Here is a 24,640-nt window from a genome sequence, read left to right as displayed (position 1 = left end):
ACACAAAACTACACATGGAATCCACAAAAACAAGATTACCAGAGATTTTACCTCTAGCAGTAAGATTTGTATTCATTGGAGAGTCACAGTAGGTTTCTTTCTTTGGGTTTGGTTTTGATTCTTTTAATTAGAAAAAAAATGCCAGACAATATATTTTGATACCTGTTTTCCTCCCCCAACTCTGTTCAGTGCCTCCTGACCTCTCTACACACTGAATTCCACATCCTCTTTCTCACCCAGCTCTTCATAATATATTCTATTTCCCCTACGTTAGGCGATCCTCTACTTCCCCTTACTTCATTATTGGGTACCTAACTGTGGTTATATGATTTTTAGAACACATTTCAAAAGTTAGTAGTCCAAGCTGTCTCAACCCCACTATATAGAGCATACTGATCTAAAGCTCATACTGATTATGAAGCAACTGCCTCAAATTGCCAAGTGCTGGTATTACATGGGTTTGGGAGATTTTTAGTTTTAAACCACAAATTTCACTTGAGGCAGAATTCACATGCCCTCTTTTCTAGCAGTTAGGTAGAAGCTTCACGTTTCTATCAGCAATGAGTTTCCAGGTTAGAAGGATTTGGAAGACAGATTGAACTTCCTTCTCAGCAACACCAACACAAGCCATCCACATGCCAAGGAAAGCTTAAGAACTGAGATAGTTTTATGTGGTTGGGCTCCAAGATAAGAATGTTGATGGGAAACTAGAATGTTAGACATGTCTTTGAGAACTAGAGTTTGTCAGTACTGTTCGGGGTGGGGTATGTGTTCCATAGGGATGCTCACATGGCAAAGGTAATGGTCATATGTTACAGCTTGTAAACTTCCTATCAACTACTTGTGGGTGGTGCAGAAGGAAAAGCTGAGCCTCCAAAGGCCCCTCTCTTGTACCAATAGCTGTTTACATACCAAAGGCCATTCTGACCTTTCATTACACACACATGCAGGCCCTGGACACTCTTCCCTATTAAGGCTTTGTTGAAACAGATCATGTTATTGGATAGCTGGTACCAGTTTTCCCATTCTGGAGAATCCCAGGGATCAAGGCTGACCTTCATTCCTTGTAGTTACAGGAAGTATCAAAACAAAATACTTCAAATGGTTTAGTTTTTAACTGACACCTTAAAAGAAAAAGAAAAGAAAAGAAAAAAATATTTCTGTTCAATCTTACTATTGTACCACAAAAAGACAGGTGCATCTCCTATTTACCTGCTATTTACTTAAGGAAGTGTTGGTTGTACAAATTTACAGTAACCCTGGAGAAATTGCCTCATTGTTGGTTCCACAACATTATTGGTTGCTTGATTGTTTTCATTGTAGTACCTCTTCTTCTTTTGTTATTGTTTGATATACCAGATTGAAATCTAACTTTGCTGGTTCATATCCAACTCCCGTGTTTACCTCAGCTGAGGAAGTATGGGTTTTAAAGGAGGAATAAACCCAGCAGAAGGGATGTAAGGCCAAGGTCACCAGCTTAGTTGATTAGGGCATGACCTCAATTTTTTCAGTCTGGAGCCCCTCCTCTGAGCATCTGCAATCATATCACTAGCTGTAGTTGAACCTTGGGACATTAGTCTTTGCAATGTTTGCATTCCTTCCCTATGACAGACTTCCTGAGATAATTAACTTATAAAGAGAGGAGGTATACTTGGGCTCAAAATTTTGGAGGTTCTAATTCACAAATAGTTGGTTCATTGCTTTGGGCCTGTGGCAAGGCATCATAATAGTTATGTTGACTTAGGTTTCTGTCTACCCTGGTCCCACAGCCATTCAGTCCCAAAGAAAAACACAGAGGTCTACATTAATCATAAACTGGTTGGACTATTAGCTCAGGCTTCTTATAACTCTTATAACTTATATTAGCCCATAATTCTTGTCTGTGTTAGTCATGTGGCTTGGTACCTTTCATCAGCAAAGCATTCTCATCTTGCTTCCTCTGTGTCTGGGTGACTGCTGCAGACTGACTCTTTCCTCTTGCCAGAATTCTCCTGTTCTTGTTGCTACGTCTCTACTTCCTACCTGGTTGCCCCACCTCTACTTCCTGCCTGGCTACTGGCTAATCAGCATTTTATTAAAATACAAGTGACAAATCTTTACAAAGTATAAAACCATTGTCCTACAAACATAGTTATAAAAGTAATTCCATAGCAGAAACAAAGATTTAAAAAGTAAGATGATGCTGGGGACCCATTATCTTCTTCAAGGGCACACTCAATAACCCAAAGACCTTTCATAGGTCCCACCTTCTAAAGGTCCCAATCTACAATAAGGATCTAGAATTATAATTAATGGTCCCTTGGGAGCATTAAAGATCCAAACTGGAGACAGTTCAGTATCTTCAACCTAGAGACTCTTGCTATTTTTGCTATATGAATCTTACCTACCATCCACCAACACATGCCCACTTCAATAAAAGTTCTACAGCAAAATTATTCCAATAGAAGGTGCTTTATCAATATGTCTTAGAAATGAAACACCAAAGCATACCTTGATTAGAAAGATCTGAACAGATCAGTATCTCCAAGGTACTGGCTAAATGTTTTATTGTTATTTGTTTGTTCTGTTTTGTTTTGATTTTTTGAGACAGGGTTTCTCTGTACATCAGGTTGACCTTTAACTCAGGGATCTACCTGATTCTTCCTCCAAAGTACTGGGATTAAAGGTATGTTCCACCATTGTCTGTCTTGACCTTTTGTTTTCAATGATGTTATATATCTTTCTAGACTGTTTCTTCTACCCAATTGCTAATTCTGCCATAGGAAAATTTGGGACACTTATTATAATTTTTTAAATTTATAATCTCTTTAATTATTATTTTAATTAGAAGTGTTTCAAACATACATGCAAAATAAAAACTCTCAGAAGTCACGAAGACAAGAATGTATATAGTCACAACTCACATTGAACAGATTCTAACATTTTGCTGTGTTTCCTTCAGATTCCTCCTTAAGGGAGGAAGCATATCAAGAAAAAAAAGAAAGCATGCAGAAAACAAAACAAACCCACCCATATGATAGTTAATGTTCCACCCAGTTTCCCTGTAGAATTCACTTGAAGTTTGTATGTATTATTCCCATGAATGTTTTGAATATTTTATTGACTATGTTTCTTCTCATATCTTAGACTTGGTTTTTGTTTGGTGTGTGTGTGTGTGTGTGTGTGTGTGTGTGTGTGTGTGTGTGATGTGCCTGTGTATAGGCATGTTTAGCTTGTATAGGGGTGTGAGTGTGTGCGAGAGCCACCGGATGTTTGCAGAGAACTACCAAAATCTCTAGCAGCAGGGAATGGTGATTTGAAAATCTTGAGAGATGTTCTGCTCTTTTGCCATCTGTCCTGTAAAAGTAGCTTTGATTTGGCTTTGACTGGGCCCTAACAAAGCCATGTGTGCCAGATTCAGTAAGATAATGAGGAGCCTGCAGCTTCAGTGTAAGGGAGTTGGTTACACATTCACCTCTGATCTCCAAAGCCCAGGCAGGGCCGGTTTGCCCTGACTAGAATAGACATGGTTTCCTCTAATGAATAGCGGGAGGAGGAGCCGGTGTGAGAGGGAAAATTGTTCAGTGCCATCAGCAAAGGCTTCTTCTAGATTGTAGTCAACCTCACTCATTAAGAAATTATTGAATGGGTGGTTGACATGCATTAATTACTGCTACCCCTCAAATCGCTTCTGATCCAAGAGAGGCAACTGAGTTTGCGGTATTATCGAACCATCTATTAGCCTGTTCCCTCCGAAGTTTCCCTCAGAATAGCTGGTGCTCTCACGTAAAAAGAATCTTCCTGAAAGCAGTTTTATCCAGTAAAGCGAATGATTAGTGGTCTGTGGCCAAAACAATCTCAACCTGGTCTCAAACTGATGAAGCCTATTGTCTTTGAATATGTTATTGACATTCTCTGGTGTTTCCCAACAACACAGAGAGGCCCATACAGGAGTAAGGTACTGTTTAAATGAGAATCATACAGGAAGTACCAAGATTAAGGACAAATAAGAAATCACTGAAACAATGAAGACTTTGTGGCGAATGACCTTGGGAGTATGCTGAAGGTCATGTGGGATTTAAATGGGGGTAGTTAAATGAAGGGAACTTTCCAGGAAAGGCACAATTGAGCCAAAGAGGCCACATCACATAGGTCCCTCTTTTGTTGGTTCCTCCCCTCTGGGGAAACCTTATTTGTGGAAGAGAATGAGAAATACAAAGGTTTTGACTTTGGTTCTGATGTTTATTCCTTTGGTAATTAGGCTGATGCTGGAAAAAAAAAATGCCAAATTATTGAGGTTAGCCTGCAAAACCATCCATCATCCAGCCAGCAGTCCTTCTGCTGTGCATTCTCCGCAGCTCATCTGAGCAAGATCCCATGGCCACCTCACTTAGCAGTCCTGCAGAAATAAGCTCTCTGTGGCAGACCTTCTGTAAATTATCTTCCTACCCTCCACAGCATCCTGGAATCACAGTGTGTCAAGCTTAAGTGGAGTCGGGAGTTCATTACATAAGCCTGTTGTTCATTTATGAAGGAACATGCCCACAGATAAGCATGTAGTTAGTGAAATGAATGGCATCAAATTATTACATTCTTTTATTACTTTATTACATTATTACTCCCTCACTGCATACCCCCATCTCTCTCCAGTATATATTTTATTGAAATCATTTGAGGCATAATTATTAATACCTGTGTATTAGTAGGACGTTGGAGGCTTTAAGTGTCAGAAATGTAGAGAGCCTTAACATGAAGGGAAGGCCTTGATTTGCATAACTAAATAGTTCAGTAGGACTAAATCCAAGTTTCTAGGAGGTGGGGATGTTTGATACCTCTCACAAGGCTCCTCTTTCTTGCTGTGGCTCCATTCCTAGACAAGCTGATAACATACAGAAAGCCTCATATCACCATGCTTACATCCTTTCTTCCTCCCTAAAGTACTAAGAGAAATTATGGGGTAATTTCTGAAAAAAACAAGTCTGGCAGAGAGCTTTCATTAGCTTGCCTTCAGTAGTGTGCCCTCTTCCCTTGTGGTGAGGGTTGTAGAGCTGTGATTATTGTAAACAACATTAAGTGCCCACTTCTGGAACCAGGGTCATCACCTCTCTCTTTCTAGCTGTCTTTCCTTTAGACTACCTCGTCCCCTACCATGTGTAGACTCCCGCCTCATGACTTAACTAGTGTCTTATGTCAAGCACTGAGCACTGTAAGAAATTACAACTTTCTGTGTGTCCTTTCTTTTTTTCACCACTTTTTTAGTGGAATTCATGGACTGGAGGAAATTGTGGCTTTTTAGGAAAGAAAAAGTTAACTATCTCATTGCATTACAGCAGTGGGGTACCAGGAGAAGATATTGTAAGAGGGAGAGAATGGCAAGGGATTGTTAAAAGATAGCATAGTCCAATAAGGTGTGACTAATACAGTCTTTCTAGATGAAATTGAGGTGGGATTTTCACCTAAAAATGTTCAGAAATTGTTTTCAAGCATATTTTAATTTCTTGTGTTCCCCTATGTGAGTTCTGACTCACTTGCTTAATGGTTTCATCTGTGTTTCAGAATGGACCACCAGACCTTCCTTTATTCACCTTTCCCAATGCCTCAAATACCACCGAGCTCTGGAGCAGTCAGCAAGCTGTAGATATTTTCCTTAGGCAAAGAATTCTTGAAATAATTTAGCACAGAAGAAGCAGTGTGGGTCTCTGCCAGATAAGCTAGTGTTAATTAACTCACTTTCACAATCTCCTGCCTGACAACTAGTAAAAACATAGAGAAATATCTAAATACCCCAAAGATACCAGAAAACCTTTAGGAAATATTTCCAAACATTAGGAATTTGAAACCAAAGTATCCCTCATTAGCACAGGGCAGGGGGAGGCTCTGGGGTTTGTCCTTGCTCTTGTATCTTGTCCTGGGTGCAGGGGACTGTGGAGAGGTTTTCAAGGTGCATGGGAAACTTCATTATTTCATCTTTACACTGATAGACTACCAAGCTTCCAGCAACATCACAAGATGTAAAACAGGTTGTTCTGTTTGGCATGGTTTTATCTAAGGATCTGGTAGCCTGGGCAATCTTACTGTCATTTCTCCTTGCTTCCCTTTTATTCTCTCTGAACCTTCCTTTACTTCCCCGCTTCCTTTTTCCTTTCAATATTCAATAGTCCTCTACTCTGGACAGTGAAACTCATGGTGAAAAGGTGAGTTAAAGAGTTAGTTCTTGCCCTTAGAGTCCTTATAATTTAATGAAGTGTTACATACAGATTAAAGAGCTTCTATATGGTATAGTAAATATGATAGGGAGAGGGACTGTGTAGGATGTATTAGTTTTATAGGGAGGAGAGAATTTACTCACACTTTCACAATCAGAGAAAAAAATGTTTCAGAGGAAAGCTAAGCCAAGTTAGACCTTGTTTCTGTTGGGTGTTTCTGCGGGGAGAGTGATCTGGGTAGGAGGAGCCTGGGCCTAGGGTATCTGTGCAGATATTCTCATCCAGTAGTCCTAGCTTGATAATCAATGGGTTTAGCTGTGAAGCCTTCCAGACATTAGGGAAAGCATTTGTGTGAGCAGATGTGAGTCAAATGCCCAGATATCATGACACTGTGCAGACTTTAGAGCTGGGGCTTTGGGTAAGTATACACAGCTCTGTCAAAAAAACAGAGGAACTGTTCCACTGTCCCTGTACCTGTGATCACAGGAGACCATGCCATGTCTCCTGGAGACTCTGTTGAACTTCCCTGGAGGTATTTCTCTCTTACTGTCATTACCATGCTTCACAGAGTCTAACTTGTCTTCTGAGACATGCTGCGGGCATGCCATTAGCTCGGCTGCAAGGACAGAATTCTTACAATCCTTTCTTGCTGGGAACCAGGGAAGAGGAGCAGAAGCACCTGGTGTGGTTCCCCCAACCCCCGACACATACACAACAAACTACTCCACTTGTGCATTAAGAAAAATTAGTAATTTGCTGCCCTTAAAATTTTCTTTTATCCAAATGTATGACTACACTTCTCTCAGAAATAAGTTATGCAATGCAGAAATAGAAGAGCAAAAACAGTGCTGTCCTTCTTCCCCCAATTCTTGCTATAGCATCACTCATCAAATTTGCATACCTTTTAAAAAATGAAAATAGAGTGTTCTCTCAATCAATACATCCTAACCACAGTTTCCCTTCCCTCCATTCCTCTTGATTCCCCCCAGTTCCCCCCTTTCTCCCCTCTCCCCCATCCACTCACTTCTGTTTCCCTTCAGAAAAGAGCAGACCTATAACAGACAACAACCAAAGAAGACAAAACAAAATGCAATTAAACAAGGCAAATGCCCTCACACCAAGAGTCTGGACAAGGCAAAACAGTGGGGGGTGGGGAAGAGTCCCAAGAGCAAGCAGACTACTCAAAGACACACAATATTGCAGTTAGAAATCCCACAGAAACACCAAGCTAACAGCCATAACGTATACACAAGTGGACATAGTAAAGAGTCCTGTATGATCTGTGCTTGTTGCTTCAGTTTCTGGGAGCCCATAAACACCCGCTTAGTTGATTCAGTGTGCCATGTTCTCCTGTAATCCTCCATCCTCTCTGACTGCTACAGTCTTTCCTCGGCTATTCCATGGGGTTCTCTGAGCTCCAAGTGGTGGGGAGGGGACCCAACAGAGACCTTGAATTTAGACTCTCTCTCTGCCTACTTTTTGCCTGTGGGTCTCCGCTCCTGCTTCCATTTACTACTAGAGGAAGCCTTTCTGATGATGACTGGACAAGGAACCATCTATGAATATAGCAGAATATCATTAGGAGTCATTTCATTGATTTTTGTTTGTTTTTGTTTTTTTTTATTGTTGTTTTTATAGACCATTGGTGTTTGGTTCTACCCTAGGCCTCTGGGGTATCTAGTCCCCAATTCCTAGCCATCCAGGCAGTGTCAGACATGGGTTTGTCTGGTGGAATGGGCCTCAAGTTAAATAAGACATTGACCACTCCCACAAATTCTGTGCCACCATTGCCCCAGCACATTCTGAAGGCTCGACAGATTTCTGTAGGTCGAGGGTTTTGTAGCTGGGTTGGTGTCCAGTTTTATCTTTCCTTAGCGTGCAGAGTACCTTCCCAAGACAAAGAAAGTACAAGGTAGGCGTGAAGGCTCCGTGCAGGCAGCAGCTTGACTTCTCTACACTCAGTGAGCTGTGTGGATGTTGTCCTTGGCAAAGCCCTCACTGCTTGCCAGTTCATTTGTGTATCTTCTCAGCCTATTATTTATGCCTTCCTATCCAAACATAATGTATCAGTTGGAATTCTGGTAGGTAATAGATAATACACTCAAATTATGCTCACTTAAGGTAGATTTAATAAAAGGGTTGTGTGTATGGTGTGGGATGTGCTTAGGGAAAGCACAAGGAGGCATATAAGGGATATTCATTGACTAGGATATGGGATGCTGGAGAAGGGCCTCACAAGCAGGTGCTGGGACTTCTTGCAGAAAACACAGAGACGTGACTGACAACAGTGAACTCCTTCCAGTCTCCTTCCCACTGACTGAACCCAGGGGAAGCTAAGGGGAATGAAAACTAAGGATGCAGTCTGTGTCGGCCAGCTTCCTGAGTCTGGGAGCAGAGCAGACCAGGGCTCCAGAGCACAAGGAGTCTCCTGGGCCAATCTACACCTAACAGATGATTTTCTGGGCCTTTTTTTCTGCTGGTTTGTTACAGAAGTAAAGCCATGTTCTGCTTTTTAACCTGGACAGTTTGTCTTCAGATCTTTTCAAATCAGTGCATAAGGAACTAAGTGATATACTTCGTTCCTTGTGAAACATTTCATCATGTGATATTAGAATATTTTAAAAATATGTGTATGCAATCCATAGATTATATACATCATCTCTGAAAGTTATGAAGAGAAGTAAGACGATGATCATTCATGACCTCAGCCCGCTCCCTAAGATCACCCCTGTTGACCCTGCCTTAAGGTCCTCTCCACTCATCTTTTGTATCTTCTTATCTTGTACCCACCATTCTGAATTTGGGGAGGCTATTGAACTCTCTAATAATTTTAAAGCTAATTTTTCCATATCTGTGTGTATCTTTAAATCACATATTGTGTAGTGTTACTTTTTGAAAGCATTATAAAATCACCATAGTAATTGTTATTATTGTCAACACTTGCTTTAAGTACTGAATCCATTTTGCTGTGTGCAGATAAACACTACTTATTTATAAGCTTAAACTATTTGTGTGAGCATGCCACAGTGTACCTTCCTGAGCCACTCATATGGGCTTCAGGGTTCTTTCCAGACTTTGCAGCTTGGCTACTGAAGGGCAGAAGCCTGCACTGTATTTTCTGGGTGCATGTCAGTCCTGGCATACATTAAGCTACTGAGTATTTGCTAAATGAATCAACAAGTTGATGCTACAAAATGTTTTCAATTCCAGCAACTAATCTATGTTTTAGTACTGGAGTTAATCTTTGATAATTAAATACTCTATGAAATTTCTTGATTTATTCCTTAAGGTAATATAAAGTAGCCTATCAATTCTTTAACTTTCTTTTTGTTTATTTTTTACATTGCCATCTCTATTCTTTCAAATACTCCATTTGCTTTCTTCAAGTCTTGAGCTGTGGCCTCTGCTCCTTATGGTGTGCCAGTCTTTGCCCTTGCACACAAGCAAGAAACCGATTATCACCCAGTGCTCCTCTGACCTAGAAAATTGAGAGATTCACATTAATGAAAACATAGGAACTTATAAATTCGCCCTGAGTGGGAGTATTTTGATGCCCGGTGATTAGCTGGACAGAATGTGGGCATTGGTTGGGGTTTGGGGCACTGCTTCCTCAGGGTTATGTAACTTTCAACTCAGGAAGCGGACTCAGTGTGATGGGGAAGGACTGCTTTTAATGAGCTGCTGGGATTGGCTGAACTTGTGCTAGCCTTGCGCTCACCATTGTAACCTTGATGTTTTTCTCATTTGTAAACTTTATTTGCATTCCACAGTCCAGCTGAATTTGCCTGGGTGCCTAGTTTCTTTAATCTTCTGGCTTGACTGGCCAGCTTGTAAATCAGCCTCAGACTTTCAGCTGCCCCAGTTAGCATTCTACAGAGAGTTCTTTTTTTGTAGCTCCTGTCCAAAGCATGACAGTGTGGCTCAACGTTGTATGGTGTGGTTGCTACTAGCAGTAATGAGTTGTTATTGAGGTTCAGTAGAAGAGGAGTAGATGGATAGATTACGATAGTTCAAGGCTTTTAGTTTCCCAGCTGTGGATACCAGAGAGTTTACCAAGTCACTCAAAGACCCACACTCTAGTCCTTCCAGAGGTGATGTTTCTTTTTCCTCTGCCATGAGCATGATTGGCAACCATGATTCTAAAACTACTCAAGGGAAAATTTATGCTGTTGTACATGCTTCTTGGTGATGGTGTGAACACCACTGGCACACCTTTGCATGGACGTGCGTTAGGTCCTCTTTCATGGCTCCAAACCAAGTATAACGGCCTTTTGTTTTCTAAGATACAGAAGTGCAAAAGGAAGCTGATGAAGAGAGAAAATGGGCAGTTAATGTTGAAAGAGGAAAATGTTTAGCCATGTATTTTGCTACTAAAATACTGGATTTCTCTAATGGTAATGTCTGTACTAGAATGTTTACCCTTATCCTTCCCTTTTCTCTAGTGAAGATAAACTTATTTTGCTGTGCCTGAATCAGGAAAGGGGAGCACAAATTGATTTATAATTTATAGAAAAGCCTAGATTCTCTCATTAGCAGAACCTGAAATAGCACAGTTGTGCAAGGACTGTTTACAGTTTAATGACTCACAGCAAACTGTCTGATACACATTTGCCATGCTCCTTAAGACAGGCTCTGAGCTAACTAGAATGCCTAGTCTTCACCCAAGGCCCCATGGTTATTTCCTGATTGGAAACTGTATAATCTTGCTTGATGTCCCACTAAGGAAGGAATCAGAAGAAACGTCATTCTTAGAGCCAAGTTCTTGGACTTTCCTGCTCTGCCCAGCGGCCTGCAATGGTCCCATCATGATCTGTAGGGTTGTATTCCCTAAGGTTGTGTATGTCAAACAAATAAAGGAAAGAACCCTGGGGTATAAAAGAGGTGAACAAGATTGAATAACCTACTACTCTACCAGTCAACCCAAGAGTTCCGTCACCAACAGCATAGGTTTGGGAACCATCCCCACTTCCTGAGATAGGATTTTTGGGGTGGTTCTAGTGATATAGCAAGTATCAGGATGCTTCACAGAAATGTAGCTTCCCATGCTCACATTTTGATTCAGGGTCTAGGGTGGAACCTGGCAACCTGCATTTATGCAGGTAGCCATAAATGACTTTGAAACTACACTCAATACCAATTGAATTCCTCTCCCTTCCAATTCACAAAGTGACTTTTAGTATAATCTTAATGTGAGCAGAAGTGAGAAACTCTTTTGAGGTTTCTTTGGGTAACCCTGTTGAACCCTATCCAAGAGAACTAGAGGTACATTATTTACTGAAAACCTGACTTTCTGGAGGGCTCCCTCTGGTCCAGTAGTAGTTTGAATGACAGAGAGCTAGAGTCAGCAGCCAGCCTTTCAGGTATACACAGACCTTTACCCAGAAAGCCCTCTAGCACTTCAGCATTGAAGAAAAGATACTTCCAGGCAGGAATTTTAATTAGAAAAAATGAAGAACCCAGAGGCAAATTATCAAAAATTTGAAATGTTTTCCCCTGTACATATCAAGGTGATATCTATTTGCATATAATGTATAGCCATGACTGAAATAATAAAATGAGTGAAAATCATTTATAATTGACAGCTATGTGTCAGGCCATGTCCTCATTTTTGTAGATGTTCAGTTCCCATGACTACTAATACTTTCAGAATGATTATTTCCCTTATACAGATAGAAAATAAAGGCACAGGGAGGCTAAGTCACATATCTAATGTCTCAGAAAGTAGCAGCGTGGCCCTCCCGGTTTGTATGAGTTAAGATGAGATCATTAAGGAAACTAGAAGTGGGCAGAAGCTTCCATTTTCAAAAGAGAAAGGAGATAAATACACGAGAGGCATCAGAGGAACACAGCTCCAAGAAAATGTGAAGCTTTTCAGAAAGGAAACTAGGCAAGTCTCTTCAACCTCTGCTGCATACTGGGCTCAATTTCAGAACTTATTTATTATCACTTAGGACTACAATAGTCGTTGGTGTCACTAAACCTTTCGAGAGGGGAGGTTGTGTGTGTTCGTGTCTGTTAGAGCTCTTACTGAGGAAATCACTGTAATGAACCCACATTGATCGCGATGCGGTTTGGGCGTGGTCAAACACTTGTTTCCTGGTTCGAGTAGGCTGCTAAACATATTTCAAGCTGACAGTCTGACTTTAATCTCTCTACAGTCTCACAGCACCCTGTCACTCTCAGTAAACACCTTTCTGAAGATTTGGTTTGTTCGTTTGTTTTTAGCAGTCCAAAAAAGGAAACTACAGAATGATGTTCAATATGGCTTGCTGAATCCAGAGCTATGTCTTGATATGCACATCCCCTGGTCACCAGCCAAGAGTACACATGTGATCTCACTGTGGTGACCACCAGCTTTACATTTTATAGCCTTGGGTCGCAGACCCTGAACCCCGGGACTCACTAGAAAGGACTCCAGGCAGACCTCAGAGCTCAGCTCCAAGGAGAACCTCTTATGCTCAGCCTCATGTTTGTAACCACTGCTTCTGTCATCTGGCATAATAATAGCTTTAATGTATCATCAGTGAGGGGAAGGAACACAGTTCTCCACTCCTCCATTTCTTCTGGGGCCTGGCGTAAATTTCCTCTTTTGGAGGTGTCAAGCTTTTCATATGTCAACCAGATGTAACCTTTTGAAGGTTTAATGAAATCAGAAAGCATAATCCACTATATGAGAGTGCATATGAACCAAGTCTATTATTGTTGAACAAATGGCATTAATTTTCCAGCACACATGTGGACATGCGTTTTAAAATATTTGTTTGAAAAATGTCAGGCTCCTCATTGTTTTAGAATATTTGAACAGCACACTACCAGTATGCTCTTTTTAAATAGTTGTACTTTTGAAAGGTTACAGTGTTGGCATATTTACTCTTTTCCAAACTCTTCAAGTGGCCTTGATAGAGGAAAATACCTCGAATTCTGCCTTCCATAGTCTGCACTTCCTAAAAGGTATAAAATGCCCCTTCTTTCCAGCTGTAATGGCAGGGTAAGAGGCTCACTCTACATCCTGGTGCTTTTTATTATGTTGCTTATAGAGAGCTTCTCTGCTGTGTTCTGGGGTTATAGAATGAGATTGCTTTAAGCAAATGCAGACAGATGTCACATCTGGATCCCACAGAAGAGGAAGTATCCCTGGAGACTAACCCATGGCGTCCTAAGGCAGTAGAGGTTGGATAATGATCAAGGCAGCTTTGGATCCTGCCCTCCTGGGGCCAAACTGCTCCAGACCAGCAAGGATTAGCATAGGTAGAGATCTCAGTGATCTACAAAGTGGAAGTGGGAACATCCATGACAATTCTGGGTGGAAAGAGGAAACCCAAGTTTCTATCACTTCATTTACAGTTGCTATGCATGTTTCATAAAGCCCAGGACATTCTGCTATTGAGATACACCGTTTGTAATACACTTAATTATTTTGTTCACATATGCACCAATGCACTTTGAGCTAACCATCTATACTGTTCCATTGATCTTAGCTGGTACTTGTAAGAAAGATCGACAATTCTGTTTTAAAAATCTAATCTAGCTAATCAGGAAATTGACTTAATCAGAATGTTCCATCCCATAAAAGACTTGATTGAGTAGTTTCTGAATGCCCAGCAGCAGGTTTAGTTTTTGTATTTATATCAAACTTGACACCTCTTTCAAGATAGATCTGAAATTTGGAAGTTCTTCCACTTCTGTAAAATAATCTGCTCTATTGGTTATAATAATTCTACTTTTGACTAAAACACACTGCTTCTTCTGCTGTGTTTGATGGCGCCTATTTCATCATGTCTTCCTGATGTGAATCCTCCATCTGCTGGTTTCTACTTGTTCCTCAATAGCATCGCTTCTTAGAACGGTCTCCATACTGTCACTCTGCACGTAGATATCCCCAAGTCTCCTCTCCACTCAACAGTGAATGTACTGTGAGTATCAACAAACCTAAGTGACTTGTCTGAGCAGTGATGACTTGTTTCACATACTGGAGAGCCCATGGGCCCTGCTGACCCATTGATGCCAACAATGGTATAGGTTGTTCAGCTTGGGCTTGTTTCCCGACTGTTAACTTTCCAATCAGCTCTGTAAGAAGTCACATCTCCACCCTGTTCTCAGCTATCAACTCGATCCACTTGTTTGGTGTCCGAGTTACATTCAGGCCTTCCCTTGTTCTTGGTAGACAGGTACCTCCCCTCCAGAATTGTCCTCCCCTCTCGTTTCCTCCCACAGAACTTCTATAATAAGTAGATATGCAAATCATTTTCATTTCAAAAACAAAATTAGTCAATAATTGTCCATGATTAGAAAAATAGTTCTGAGAATCACATCTTAGTTTGCTATATTAAATCTTTCTTGGTCACTTTTTTGAACTGAATTTATTGCAAGTCACTATTAGAGAAGGCATTCCCTATCAGCATGTCTAGATGTTAGCTTTTAGTTGTTTTTATTTTTTTCCTAAATTGGTATATCCATCATAATTCTCAAATTTAATTCAACCAGTACTTGTGACACTTAAAATATTTCTTAAATGGAGCCCCTGGATCACACTCTCCTGAATGAGATCAGGTTGTTATGAAATAGCCCTCAGCACTCACCCGATGGCCATGCATGGGCCTCTATTTGCGATCTCTTTGGCTACAGTTCTTTCCCGACTTTTCACTTGATTAGCCGTAATCAGGCCCATCTCAACTCAGACTTTATCTTCATAGCTACCAAGCCCTATGCCTCTGGCACAGCATTTGATTTCACTGCATTTACCATTGCCTAGAGTTATCTTGACCACTAGTAGGTCAACCTGTCCTTTAGCTGGAATGTGGATTCAGAAGAGAATTTCTACTGTGTTTTCATCACTCTGTCTCTAGCCCACAGTGCTTTGGTAAATGGATAAAATATTTCAGAAATCCAGGGTTAAATGTTAAACCAGTTCCTATGGCAGGCTCTACATTGTCACAGTATTCTCTAAATGCCTTGGATTAAAAATGTATACACACAGAGAAAATTTGGGTGTATAAAGTTCTAATATTGCGAGCATACTGGAGCATAGAATTGACAAGGGCGTGCTCTCTTCAGTCTTACAATAAATATTGACCCCTATACATTGAAGACTGCATCACAAAAGGTCTAAAGGAAACTGAAAGAATCTCCCAACGGGCGCAGAAGAATCCTGCACCTTTGCCCAGCTTATCCTGCTCCCAAGTGGGTTTGGTGCCAAGTCGGGCTTCTCTATTTCTTGGACACAAATTGTTACTTTTTGCTTTTCACCTTTTATTATTCCACTCTCTTTGCTACATGTTTGGAGCAGTAAGTGTAAATTTACTCCAAAGTGTTGACCAGAAGTCTCTTCTTTAACTTTTAAGATATGTTTCATTTCTTATTTTAATTTCTTGTCCATAGTTCTGACCTTTGCAGGCTAGAGTAAGGATTAAGCTTTAAAAAAAAATGCTCATGTTTTTTCTGGTCACTGAGATAAAGTGAATTACATTACATAGTAGTTGAAAGTAAACTCCTTTAATATATTTACATCACTAAAATTATAAAGGTTAGAGTAATTAATGGGAAATGGGCTTTAAGTGTACATTGATCAAAGAAGGAACATTGTTTTCTTCAAAAGAATAAGCAAGCTTCATTTTGGTCATACTTTATTACTAAACAGAGAAATCAGCTTGAGTTCATGCTACTGTATTACAGACCTATGAGGATGTATATGAAGGAAATAGAAAGAGTTTGGTATCTTTCAGTTGAATACTGTGGTGGAAATTCCACATCTCATATACTCAGCAGATGTCTATCAGACACTTGGATATACCAATCTTTGCATTTTCAAACTTTTCCTAGTGTGGCCTGGTCCTAGCTCTCTCCACCCAAGTTTATTCCTTGTCCTGCAACTGCCTGATAATTGCTCTCAGAGAAAGCCTCCTTAATAACAACACACACATATCTGTTTGGCAGACATTCTGATAATAATAAAACAGATTAAAATCTCAGGCAGATTATGAAACTAGATGGATAGTGCATCTCTCCAGTTGCGAGTGGTGCACAGAGCCATGGCTATTGCAATAGCACTGGGGACACTTGTTAACTTCTACTTCCTGTAGAGCTCAGCTGGATGGTACTGGCACACGTCTTTAATCCCACCACTCAGGAGGCACAGGCAAGTGCAACTCTGTGAGCTTGAAGCCAGCCTGGTGTACAAAGTGAGTTCCAGGACAGTCAGGACTGTTTGAACAGAAAAACCCTGTCTCAAAAAACAAAAACAGAAAGAAAGAGAGCGAGAGAGAGAACAGGGGCTCAGACAGCTGAAGGGCTACCTGGAAGTCCCCAATCAATGGCAGAGGACTCTAAAGCCTGTGATTTTCACTTGCAGGAAAGAGTTCAAAGGCAGCGTTGTGATGTCTCTTGCCTTATTTTAGTTTATTGAATAATATATGAGGATCTTAAGTCATAAATGATTAGATCTCGGGTTAAAACAGATAAAAGGACGCCTTTCACAGGCCACTGCATCTTGTTAGTTCTTTAAACAGTGTCTGAAATAACAATAAAAATCAGCAGTCCCCTTTTTTCCCACTTTCTACTCTGAGCAATGTCCCCACGCCACAAGGTACCCAAATGTGGTATCAGGAAATACTTTTTAATACCAGCATAGGCTTCTCATTTCTCCATGAACTAAGCCAAGCCTTTGATGCTTTCTCTCTGTAGTCAAGCCCTGGTAGACAGATAGCCAAACCATGCCAGTGTTATCAGCTCTGTTACTGCAATCTGAACTGAAACATGGACCACAAGAAACTAACCTCAGATGCATGGTGAAAGCTTTGATTCAAACCTAGTGATTCCAAGTCTTCTAGTAACTCCAGGGTTCCTGAGAGACGGCTAAGTGTTTGCCAATGCTTAAACTAAGACTTTTCACCCTTTGCAAAACATTATACAAATGAGAATATAACCCAGCTCTCTCGTCGCACATGTGTGCCTTCAAGTGGAATCAGTTCATGCTGTTTTAAATTGGGCTCAGCAAACAACATTTTCAGAATACTTGTCACATTTCTAAATACCATGTGCTTGTGACTGATACTCCCTCCACTTCAAACCAGCAGCACACAGAATTCTCCATCTACTACTGCCTTGTGAAGCAATCCGTGGAAATCTATGAGTATTCTACAGAAGCCCAAGGGACTCTTTCCAAGAGAGAATTGTGTGCAATTTCTGAGGCCATCTTGATATGATTAGAGCAAAATCAATAAGGGCAAACATTTAAGGAGTTCATATTTGTGCCAGGCACATGAGAGTGATAAATCATCATGTTTAACTCTCACAACAGACTTCAAAAATAGGTTTGTGTTATGACTCTCACTATGAAGATAAGGAAACATACTCTAGAGAAGACTACTAACTTGTCCATGTCAATCTGGTGGGGATATATTGCTAAATATCCTCATTACACTTGCATGCATAGGCATAATATGGCAGATTCTGTTTGCTGTCAAGTAAAAGATTACATACGAAAGAAAATAAATCAAAAGTGGATTTCACATCATCTATGTGAAGAAGCCAGAGGAACATGATAGCAGTAGCTCTTGGCCTGGGTTCTCCGCCTCATTTTTAATAAATCATCTTTTTCAAACACTTAATTACTTTTGTTGCTATAAAATTGAGGGTTTCCTGGGATTGACCATATGTCAGTCTTCGAATATTGTGGCCCTAAGACTCCTGCAATGCCTTAAAATATACCTCATAAAAATAAACCTAAGAGTATGAAACGTCTTCAAATAAACCACAAAAGCAAAAGACACAAATATGTTTCTGACTTCTGATTGGGCAACTATTACAGTAGCACCCTGTTACTGATAGTTTATCAATAAGTATGACCAGCTTTAGATAAATACCTGCACAGCTTACATAAGAGAACCTGACCCTTCCATAGATTACACGGCCCCAGTGGCTTCCAGGTGCCTTGGTGCAAAACTTTATCACCACATAACTCTTGAATTTTGCATCCTGAAAAGGCAGTATCATGAGATGAAGACAAGGCTTGCATGTTTTCCTGCCTACTCAGAATTTGGTGGGGCCCCTTCTACAGCTGTGGTGGCATCTGCATATACTCTGGTGGTTGAACCTGGGAAAACACATCCCTAGGCAGTTGGTGTTGAAAAACAGAAAGCCCAGGGAGAAGGTGGGGGGGGGGGGGGAACTTGAGAGATAGACAAGATGGGGAAGGACAGAGATGGAGAGCAAAGAAAGAGATATCTTGATTGAGGGAGCCCTTATGGAACTAGCAAGATACCTGGCACTAGAGAAATTCCCAGGAATCCACAAAGATGACCCCGGCTAAGACCGTAAGCAATAGTAGAGAGGGTGCCCAAACTGCCCTTGCCCTGTAGTCAGATTAATGACTATCTTAAATGTCACCATAGAACCTTCATCCAGCAACTGATGGAAGCAGAAGCAGAGAGCCACTGCACTGGTTTGAACTCCCAAAGTCCAGTTGTGGAGTGGATGGGGTGAGACTATGAGCAAAGAGGTCAAGACCATGATGGGGACACCTGCTAAAACAGCTTACCTGAGCTAATGGAGAAAAGTCAGTACAAGTAGCAGGGATAAATCCTGGTTCCACTGCTAGTGGCTCCACAGACTGCCCCAGGCATACAACTGTCACCCATGTTCAGAGGGCCTACTTCGGTCCTATGCTGGTTCCTTTCTTGTTCAGCCAGAGTTAGTGAGCTCTTTCTTAGCTATGGAGGATAAAGCTGTTGATGCTTTAGGGATTAGGAGGAAGGGATGATTTCCCTTTACCAGGTGCTAAATTTCGTGAACCATGAGTTTACTACTGCTCAGGAAAGTCTGTTTCTGTTTTGCTTACTTAAGTTAGATCCAACTTTATTGCAATTAATGTTCATTTGTCTCTGACCCTGGCCCAGGACATATTTTGTGAATTTGTATATTTTTCTGCATGGTTCCCTTCTAGGCTGTGTTAGAGTTTTAGAGACTGGCCTGATAACATATTGAATGAAATTTTCACTACTATTTTCTACATTGAAGTGGGAGTCTTCTGTTTTGTGTTGATTTCATTGGTTAAATAAAGAAACTGCCTTGGCCCTTTAATAGGACAGAAAATTAGGTAGGCGGAGTAGACAGAACAGAATGCTGGGAGAACGAAGCCGAGTCAAGCAGTCGCCATGATTCTCCCACTCCAGACAGACGCAGGTTAAGATCCTCCCTGGCAAGCCACCAGCTCGTGGTGCTACACAGATTATAGAAATGGGTTAATCAATGATGTGAGAATTAGCCAATAGGAGGCTAGAACTAATGGGCCAAGCAGTGTTTAAAAGAATACAGTTTCCGTGTAATTATTTTGGGCAAAGCTAGCTGGGTGGCGGGAAGCAGCCCCGCCACGGCTCACTACTACACTACATATATGTAGAAGCTTTTCCAATGAGAAAATTTCAAGTTTGCTTTTTAAATGGAACTAAGTTAGAGGTTGTTACCCTATTAAAAGAGATTCTGAATTTATAACTATCAGATTGTGGCCCCAAACATTTTATTGTTTGAAAAGTGTTTTAAAACTCTCACAATCAAAATGATATATATTTTTTTCTTATATAGCATTGTGCCAAAGTTCTGATCATGTAATATAAATTTAATTTTTTTATTACTCCAAGCCATCTTTCTTGTCATAACTGCTAATGTAAGCAGTAATTACTATCTGGAGGGCGGAAGTTTATAAGAGATACAAAGAAAATACAGTTATGAAATGACCTCAATAATTGTGAAATAAGTCAGAAATATAAAATGATGGCTACCTTAATGTGGTTACTCCTGAATGAACTAAGACAGAAGTTAATTAAAGCACATTTTGACATTTTAGTCTACTGCAGCTTTACTGGGACAATGGTCCTGGGCCGTGAGAATATGACAGTACACCCTGACTTCTCTGGGATGACACCACTTTCTCAGTCAGAAGACTCAGCTATTGCAACATGCTCTTTTTTCTTTGTTTTTGTTTTGTTTTTAATTCCCCCTTAGAAACAATCCATTTGGGTTCATTATATGACCATTTATTAGTCTGGGGCATTATCCTTGTTTGTGACTACAATGAAGTCATTCTAGGCTGGGTCGGCTGTAAGTCACTAAGAGATCTTTCAGCTGCTCAGTGAGCAGGCAGTGCAAAGGTCACAGTAATATTTTAGGCCCCAACTCTCCCCAAGGTTATGGTGAATTTTCATGCTAGCCATCAAGAAGATTAATTCAGCTTTGGTTTTTCTGACAGCTTACCATGCAGCAATATCAATAGGCTGAACTTTTAAAAATGTTGAGTTTATATTGTCAGGAAGAGTTCAGACATGCTAAGTGTGTGAGCTAAGCATACCTACCACTGATCCCATGAGAAACATGCCAACTCTCCAAATCTCACCTTGTACCTGCTTCCGTTCTCACACTCCGACAAAGGGAGCTGCTTTCCTATTTTGTCTGGCTTTATGATTATGTAGATGGAGTTATACACAGTGTTATTATTTTGTGTCTAGTTTCTTTTATTCTTCATGCTGTTTATCATGCATTGTATTTGTTTCTTTTACTGCTGTGTGGTGCTCCAACAACTTATTCATTTTACTTTTAACAGACATTTGGGTATTTTTCTTTCAGAGAAGGGCATGGCTATTAATATTCTGATATGAAAACTGCCATAGTTAAAGCACACACACACTTCTGAATACACCATACAACTAGGAGTAAGATTTCTGGGTCATAGACTGTATGTATGTTCACTGTCCGTAGGTACAGGTTCCAGATCTAGAATCAATAACCAGTTGAAAATATTGAAGTTTTGAGCTTGTTTCTATGTAATTTTGACTTTAAACTATAAAATAATTTTTTTTGTTTTTTGTTTTTTCATTTTTTATTAAAAATTTACTTTTCATTTTACATATTAAACTCTGTTCTCCCTCCCCTTCTCCTGCCTCTCACTTTCCGTCCCCCATCCACTCCTCAGAGTGGTTAAGCTTTTCCTTGGGGAGTCAACAAGGTCTAGGACACCAACTTGAGCCCCTCCCCTCCTCCCAACCCCAATTTTAAGGCTGAGCAAAGTATCCCACCATAGGGAAAGACTCCAAAAGGCCAGTTTATACACCTGGAATAGGTAATGGTTCAACTGCCAGTCCCCACCCTCCTGCCAAACAGATCAAGCCACATAACTGTCAACCACATTAAGAGGGTCTAGTTCAGTCCCATGCAGGTTCCCCAGCTGTCAGTCCACAGTCCGTGAGTTCCCACTAGTTCAGGTCAGCTGTCTTTGTGGTTTTTCCCATCATGATCTTGACCCCCCCCCCCACTTGCTCATATGATCCCTCCTTCCTCTCTTCAACTGAACTCCAGGAGCTCAGCCCAGTACTTGGTTTTGGGTCACTGCATCTGCTTCCATTAGTTACTGGATGTAGGTTCTATGATGACATTAGGGTAATCACTAATCTGATGAAAGGGGAAGACCCTTTCAGGCACCCTCTCCACTATTGCTGGGAGTCGTCACTGGGGCATCGTAGATTACTGAGAATTTCTGTAACACCAGGATTCTCCCTAACCCCATAATGGCTCCCTCTATCAAGATATCGCTTTCATTACTCTCTCAGTCTGTCCCTTCCTCAACTCTGTCTTCTTGATCCCTAATGTTCCCATCCTCCATCCCCTCCCTTCTATTCCTCTCCCAGTTTACCCAGGAGATCTTAGCTGTTTTCCTTCCTAGGGTCCTCCATGTGTGTTCCTCTTAGGATCCCTCTTTTTACCTAGCTCCTCTGGGGTTGTGGATTGTAGCTTGGTTACCCTTTGCTTTTACATCTACTATCAATTATGTATGAATGCTTTTTCTGGTTTTTCAAGTCTGTGTAGCTTTGGAGCCTGTCCTGGAACGCACTCTATGGACCAGGCTGGCCTCAAACTCATAGAGATCTGCCTGCCTCTGCCTCCTGAGTGCTGGGATTAAAGGCATGTGCCACCATTGCCTGGCAAAAAAATATTTGCAAGCTTTAAAAACCATTCAGCAATAAACAAATGCCTTTAGTGGTCAGGATTATATTATTGATACAGAGGCACAAAGGGAGGACTTTTACCACTCTAAGAATGAATTTGGAATTATACCAATGCTGTTGTACCATGTTCCCTACTAGAAACAATGTGTGTCTTCTAAGAAACAAATATAAGACTTCTGATCTTAATGTTTGAAATACCTGGATATAACTTCTTTGATGTCATTTTGCTTAGTGTTTTCTTCCTTTTATTATTTATTCTAGGTTGTACTGGTCAGTGGACATCTGGACAGCTGGGATGTTGGGCAGGGTGCCATGGACGACGGTGGTGGAGCCTTCATATCATGGGAAGCACTCTCACTTGTTAAAGATCTTGGTAAATATTTAGAAAGTCTTTAACCAAGTCTTGAGGATCTCAGTAATGACGTGTTAACTCTCTATATAAACTCCATAATGGGTTCATTTTTGTGGCGTGTTCAAAAATTCTCCTGTAGTCTATATTTTTTTCTCAGTTTTCTCCCAGGATAGAATTATTCAGAAATTTTTATTCAAGTGTACTGCAGACATCTGAAGTACCAAATATTATTGCCATTCACTGAGGAAAATGAACAAGCAAATAAAACCAGAACAAATGTAACCACATAGTTGGAGACTGTATAAGACCATGGCTAAAAGCTGTGAAAAATCAACTTCTCTCCATTTCCTTATCTTCTCCTCTTAAGATAGCACCAAGCTGTGAGAATAGTGGAAATGTCTGTCATTTTTCTATAGAAATCAGAGTGTGTTAGTGATAAAAGAACGATTCCCATAGCCACGGTAGGAATCCAGTTTGAGAAACTGGATCTAGATATGGATGAGAAGAACAGGCATTAAAAGACATGGCTAATAGCAAAAGTAGCTTCTTTTGATGACCATATATGCAAATAAAGTGTGTACATTTACTGTTGATGTTCTGGTCAAAAGGGTGCATATGGAGTGTGATTACAAACAGCAGAATAGTCTGAATCAAGAGTTCCCTGTCTAAACCAGACAGTGGTGGTTTTAGAGTGCTTCATCAGCAGGCAGTCCTGGGTGGTAGCAGTAGAATAAGTTCTCTTTTAGATGGCATGGAAGTAAAAAAAATTATTGTTTATTTAAGCATGAATTGTAATAAGATTTTTCTTTGGGATACTAGCTCACAAATAATGACATAGAGACTTATTAATTATGAAATCTTGGTCTTAGCTTAGGCCTGTCCCACTAGCTCTTATAACTTATATTAACCCATATTTTTATTAATCTACATTCTACCATGTGACATTACCTCTCTTACATCTTGGATCTCCTATTTCCTCTCTCTGTCTCCCATGTATCTAGATTCAGCCTTCTCTTCCTTTCTGCCCCAGAAATCCTGCTTCTACCTCCTGCCTCGCTATTGGCTATTCAGCTTTTTACTACACCAATTACAGCAATACGCATTCACACAGAATACAAATATCCTACAACATTTCCCCTTTTTGTCTAAATAAAAAGGAAAGATTTTAACTCTAACAATTATCTTCTCCTACTTCCTCCTCTCTCTGCCTGAAAGTCCCACTTATACATCCTGCCTAGCTATTGGTTTTTAGATCTTTATTAAACTAATCACAGAAATATATCTTCACATAGTATACATATATCTCACAACAACATATGTCTCTAAACTCAAGATTTCCTATAATTTTTTATAGAGTCTTCTAGTCTCTACATAGGTAAATTAAAAATTACTTATCTGGGATGCATTCTAGTTGGTAGAATGTCTGACTAACATGCATGAAGACATTGGTTCAATCCCCAGTGTAGCACAAATAATAAAAACCCAGAGACAGAAATTGGGGAAATTTCTGAAAACCAGAAAAGCAAAGCAACTAAGCGACTAGCGAAATCTTACCTCTACCAAACCTGGGCAACCACAGATTAAGCTGACTAAACAGACTAAGCCTCTCCTCCCATTTAGTTTTCCCTCTAGTACTGAGATTAAAGGCATGACTCCTGACTACTGGGTTTAAAGGTGTGTACTACCACTGCCTGACCTTTAGTGGCTTAGCTTTGCCCTTCTGATCTCTAAGCAAGCTTTATTTATTAAAACATAAATAAAAATCATTAGCCCCAACAGTTCATAAAAATGGATATGGTGGTGCCTACCTGCCATTGTAGTAATTGAGAAATAAGTGCAAGCAGACCAAGAATTCAAGGTCATCCTCAGGTACATAGTGAGTTCAAAGCCAGCCTGGGCTACATGAAACTCCATCTCAAAAAGCAAATATTGCTGGTCTTCCTAACAGAAGATTGCCAAAATGGTCTTGTTTTAAGCAAATTTTCATTTTTATTTTTATCTTACTTGTGGTTTTAAGTGTAGAACTGAAAAACCATTTTGTGATACTTCATGTATTTTCCGACCTTAGCACTATCGACATTTTCAGATTGTGGTGGGGGTTTTTATAAGAT

General features: G+C 40.4%; 1 protein-coding gene across 5 annotated transcripts in view; it reads left to right on the top strand.

The window, feature by feature from the left end:
- Cpq (carboxypeptidase Q) overlaps positions 1-24,640 on the top strand; it is a 357,049-nt gene that overhangs the window by 170,646 nt on the left and 161,763 nt on the right. For all 5 annotated transcript variants that reach the window (XM_041637438.1, XM_041637441.1, XM_041637437.1 and 2 more), the window contains one exon: positions 22,439-22,550. In XM_041637438.1, coding sequence (XP_041493372.1) covers positions 22,439-22,550 — 112 coding nt within the window. The remainder of the gene's footprint in view (positions 1-22,438; positions 22,551-24,640) is intronic.

The sequence above is a fragment of the Microtus oregoni genome, unplaced genomic scaffold, assembly GCF_018167655.1.
Source record: "Microtus oregoni isolate MIOR12 unplaced genomic scaffold, Mior012 000053F_ref0000044, whole genome shotgun sequence".
NCBI classification, from domain to species: domain Eukaryota; kingdom Metazoa; phylum Chordata; class Mammalia; order Rodentia; family Cricetidae; genus Microtus; species Microtus oregoni.
This window is presented reverse-complemented; position numbering and strand designations above follow the sequence as displayed.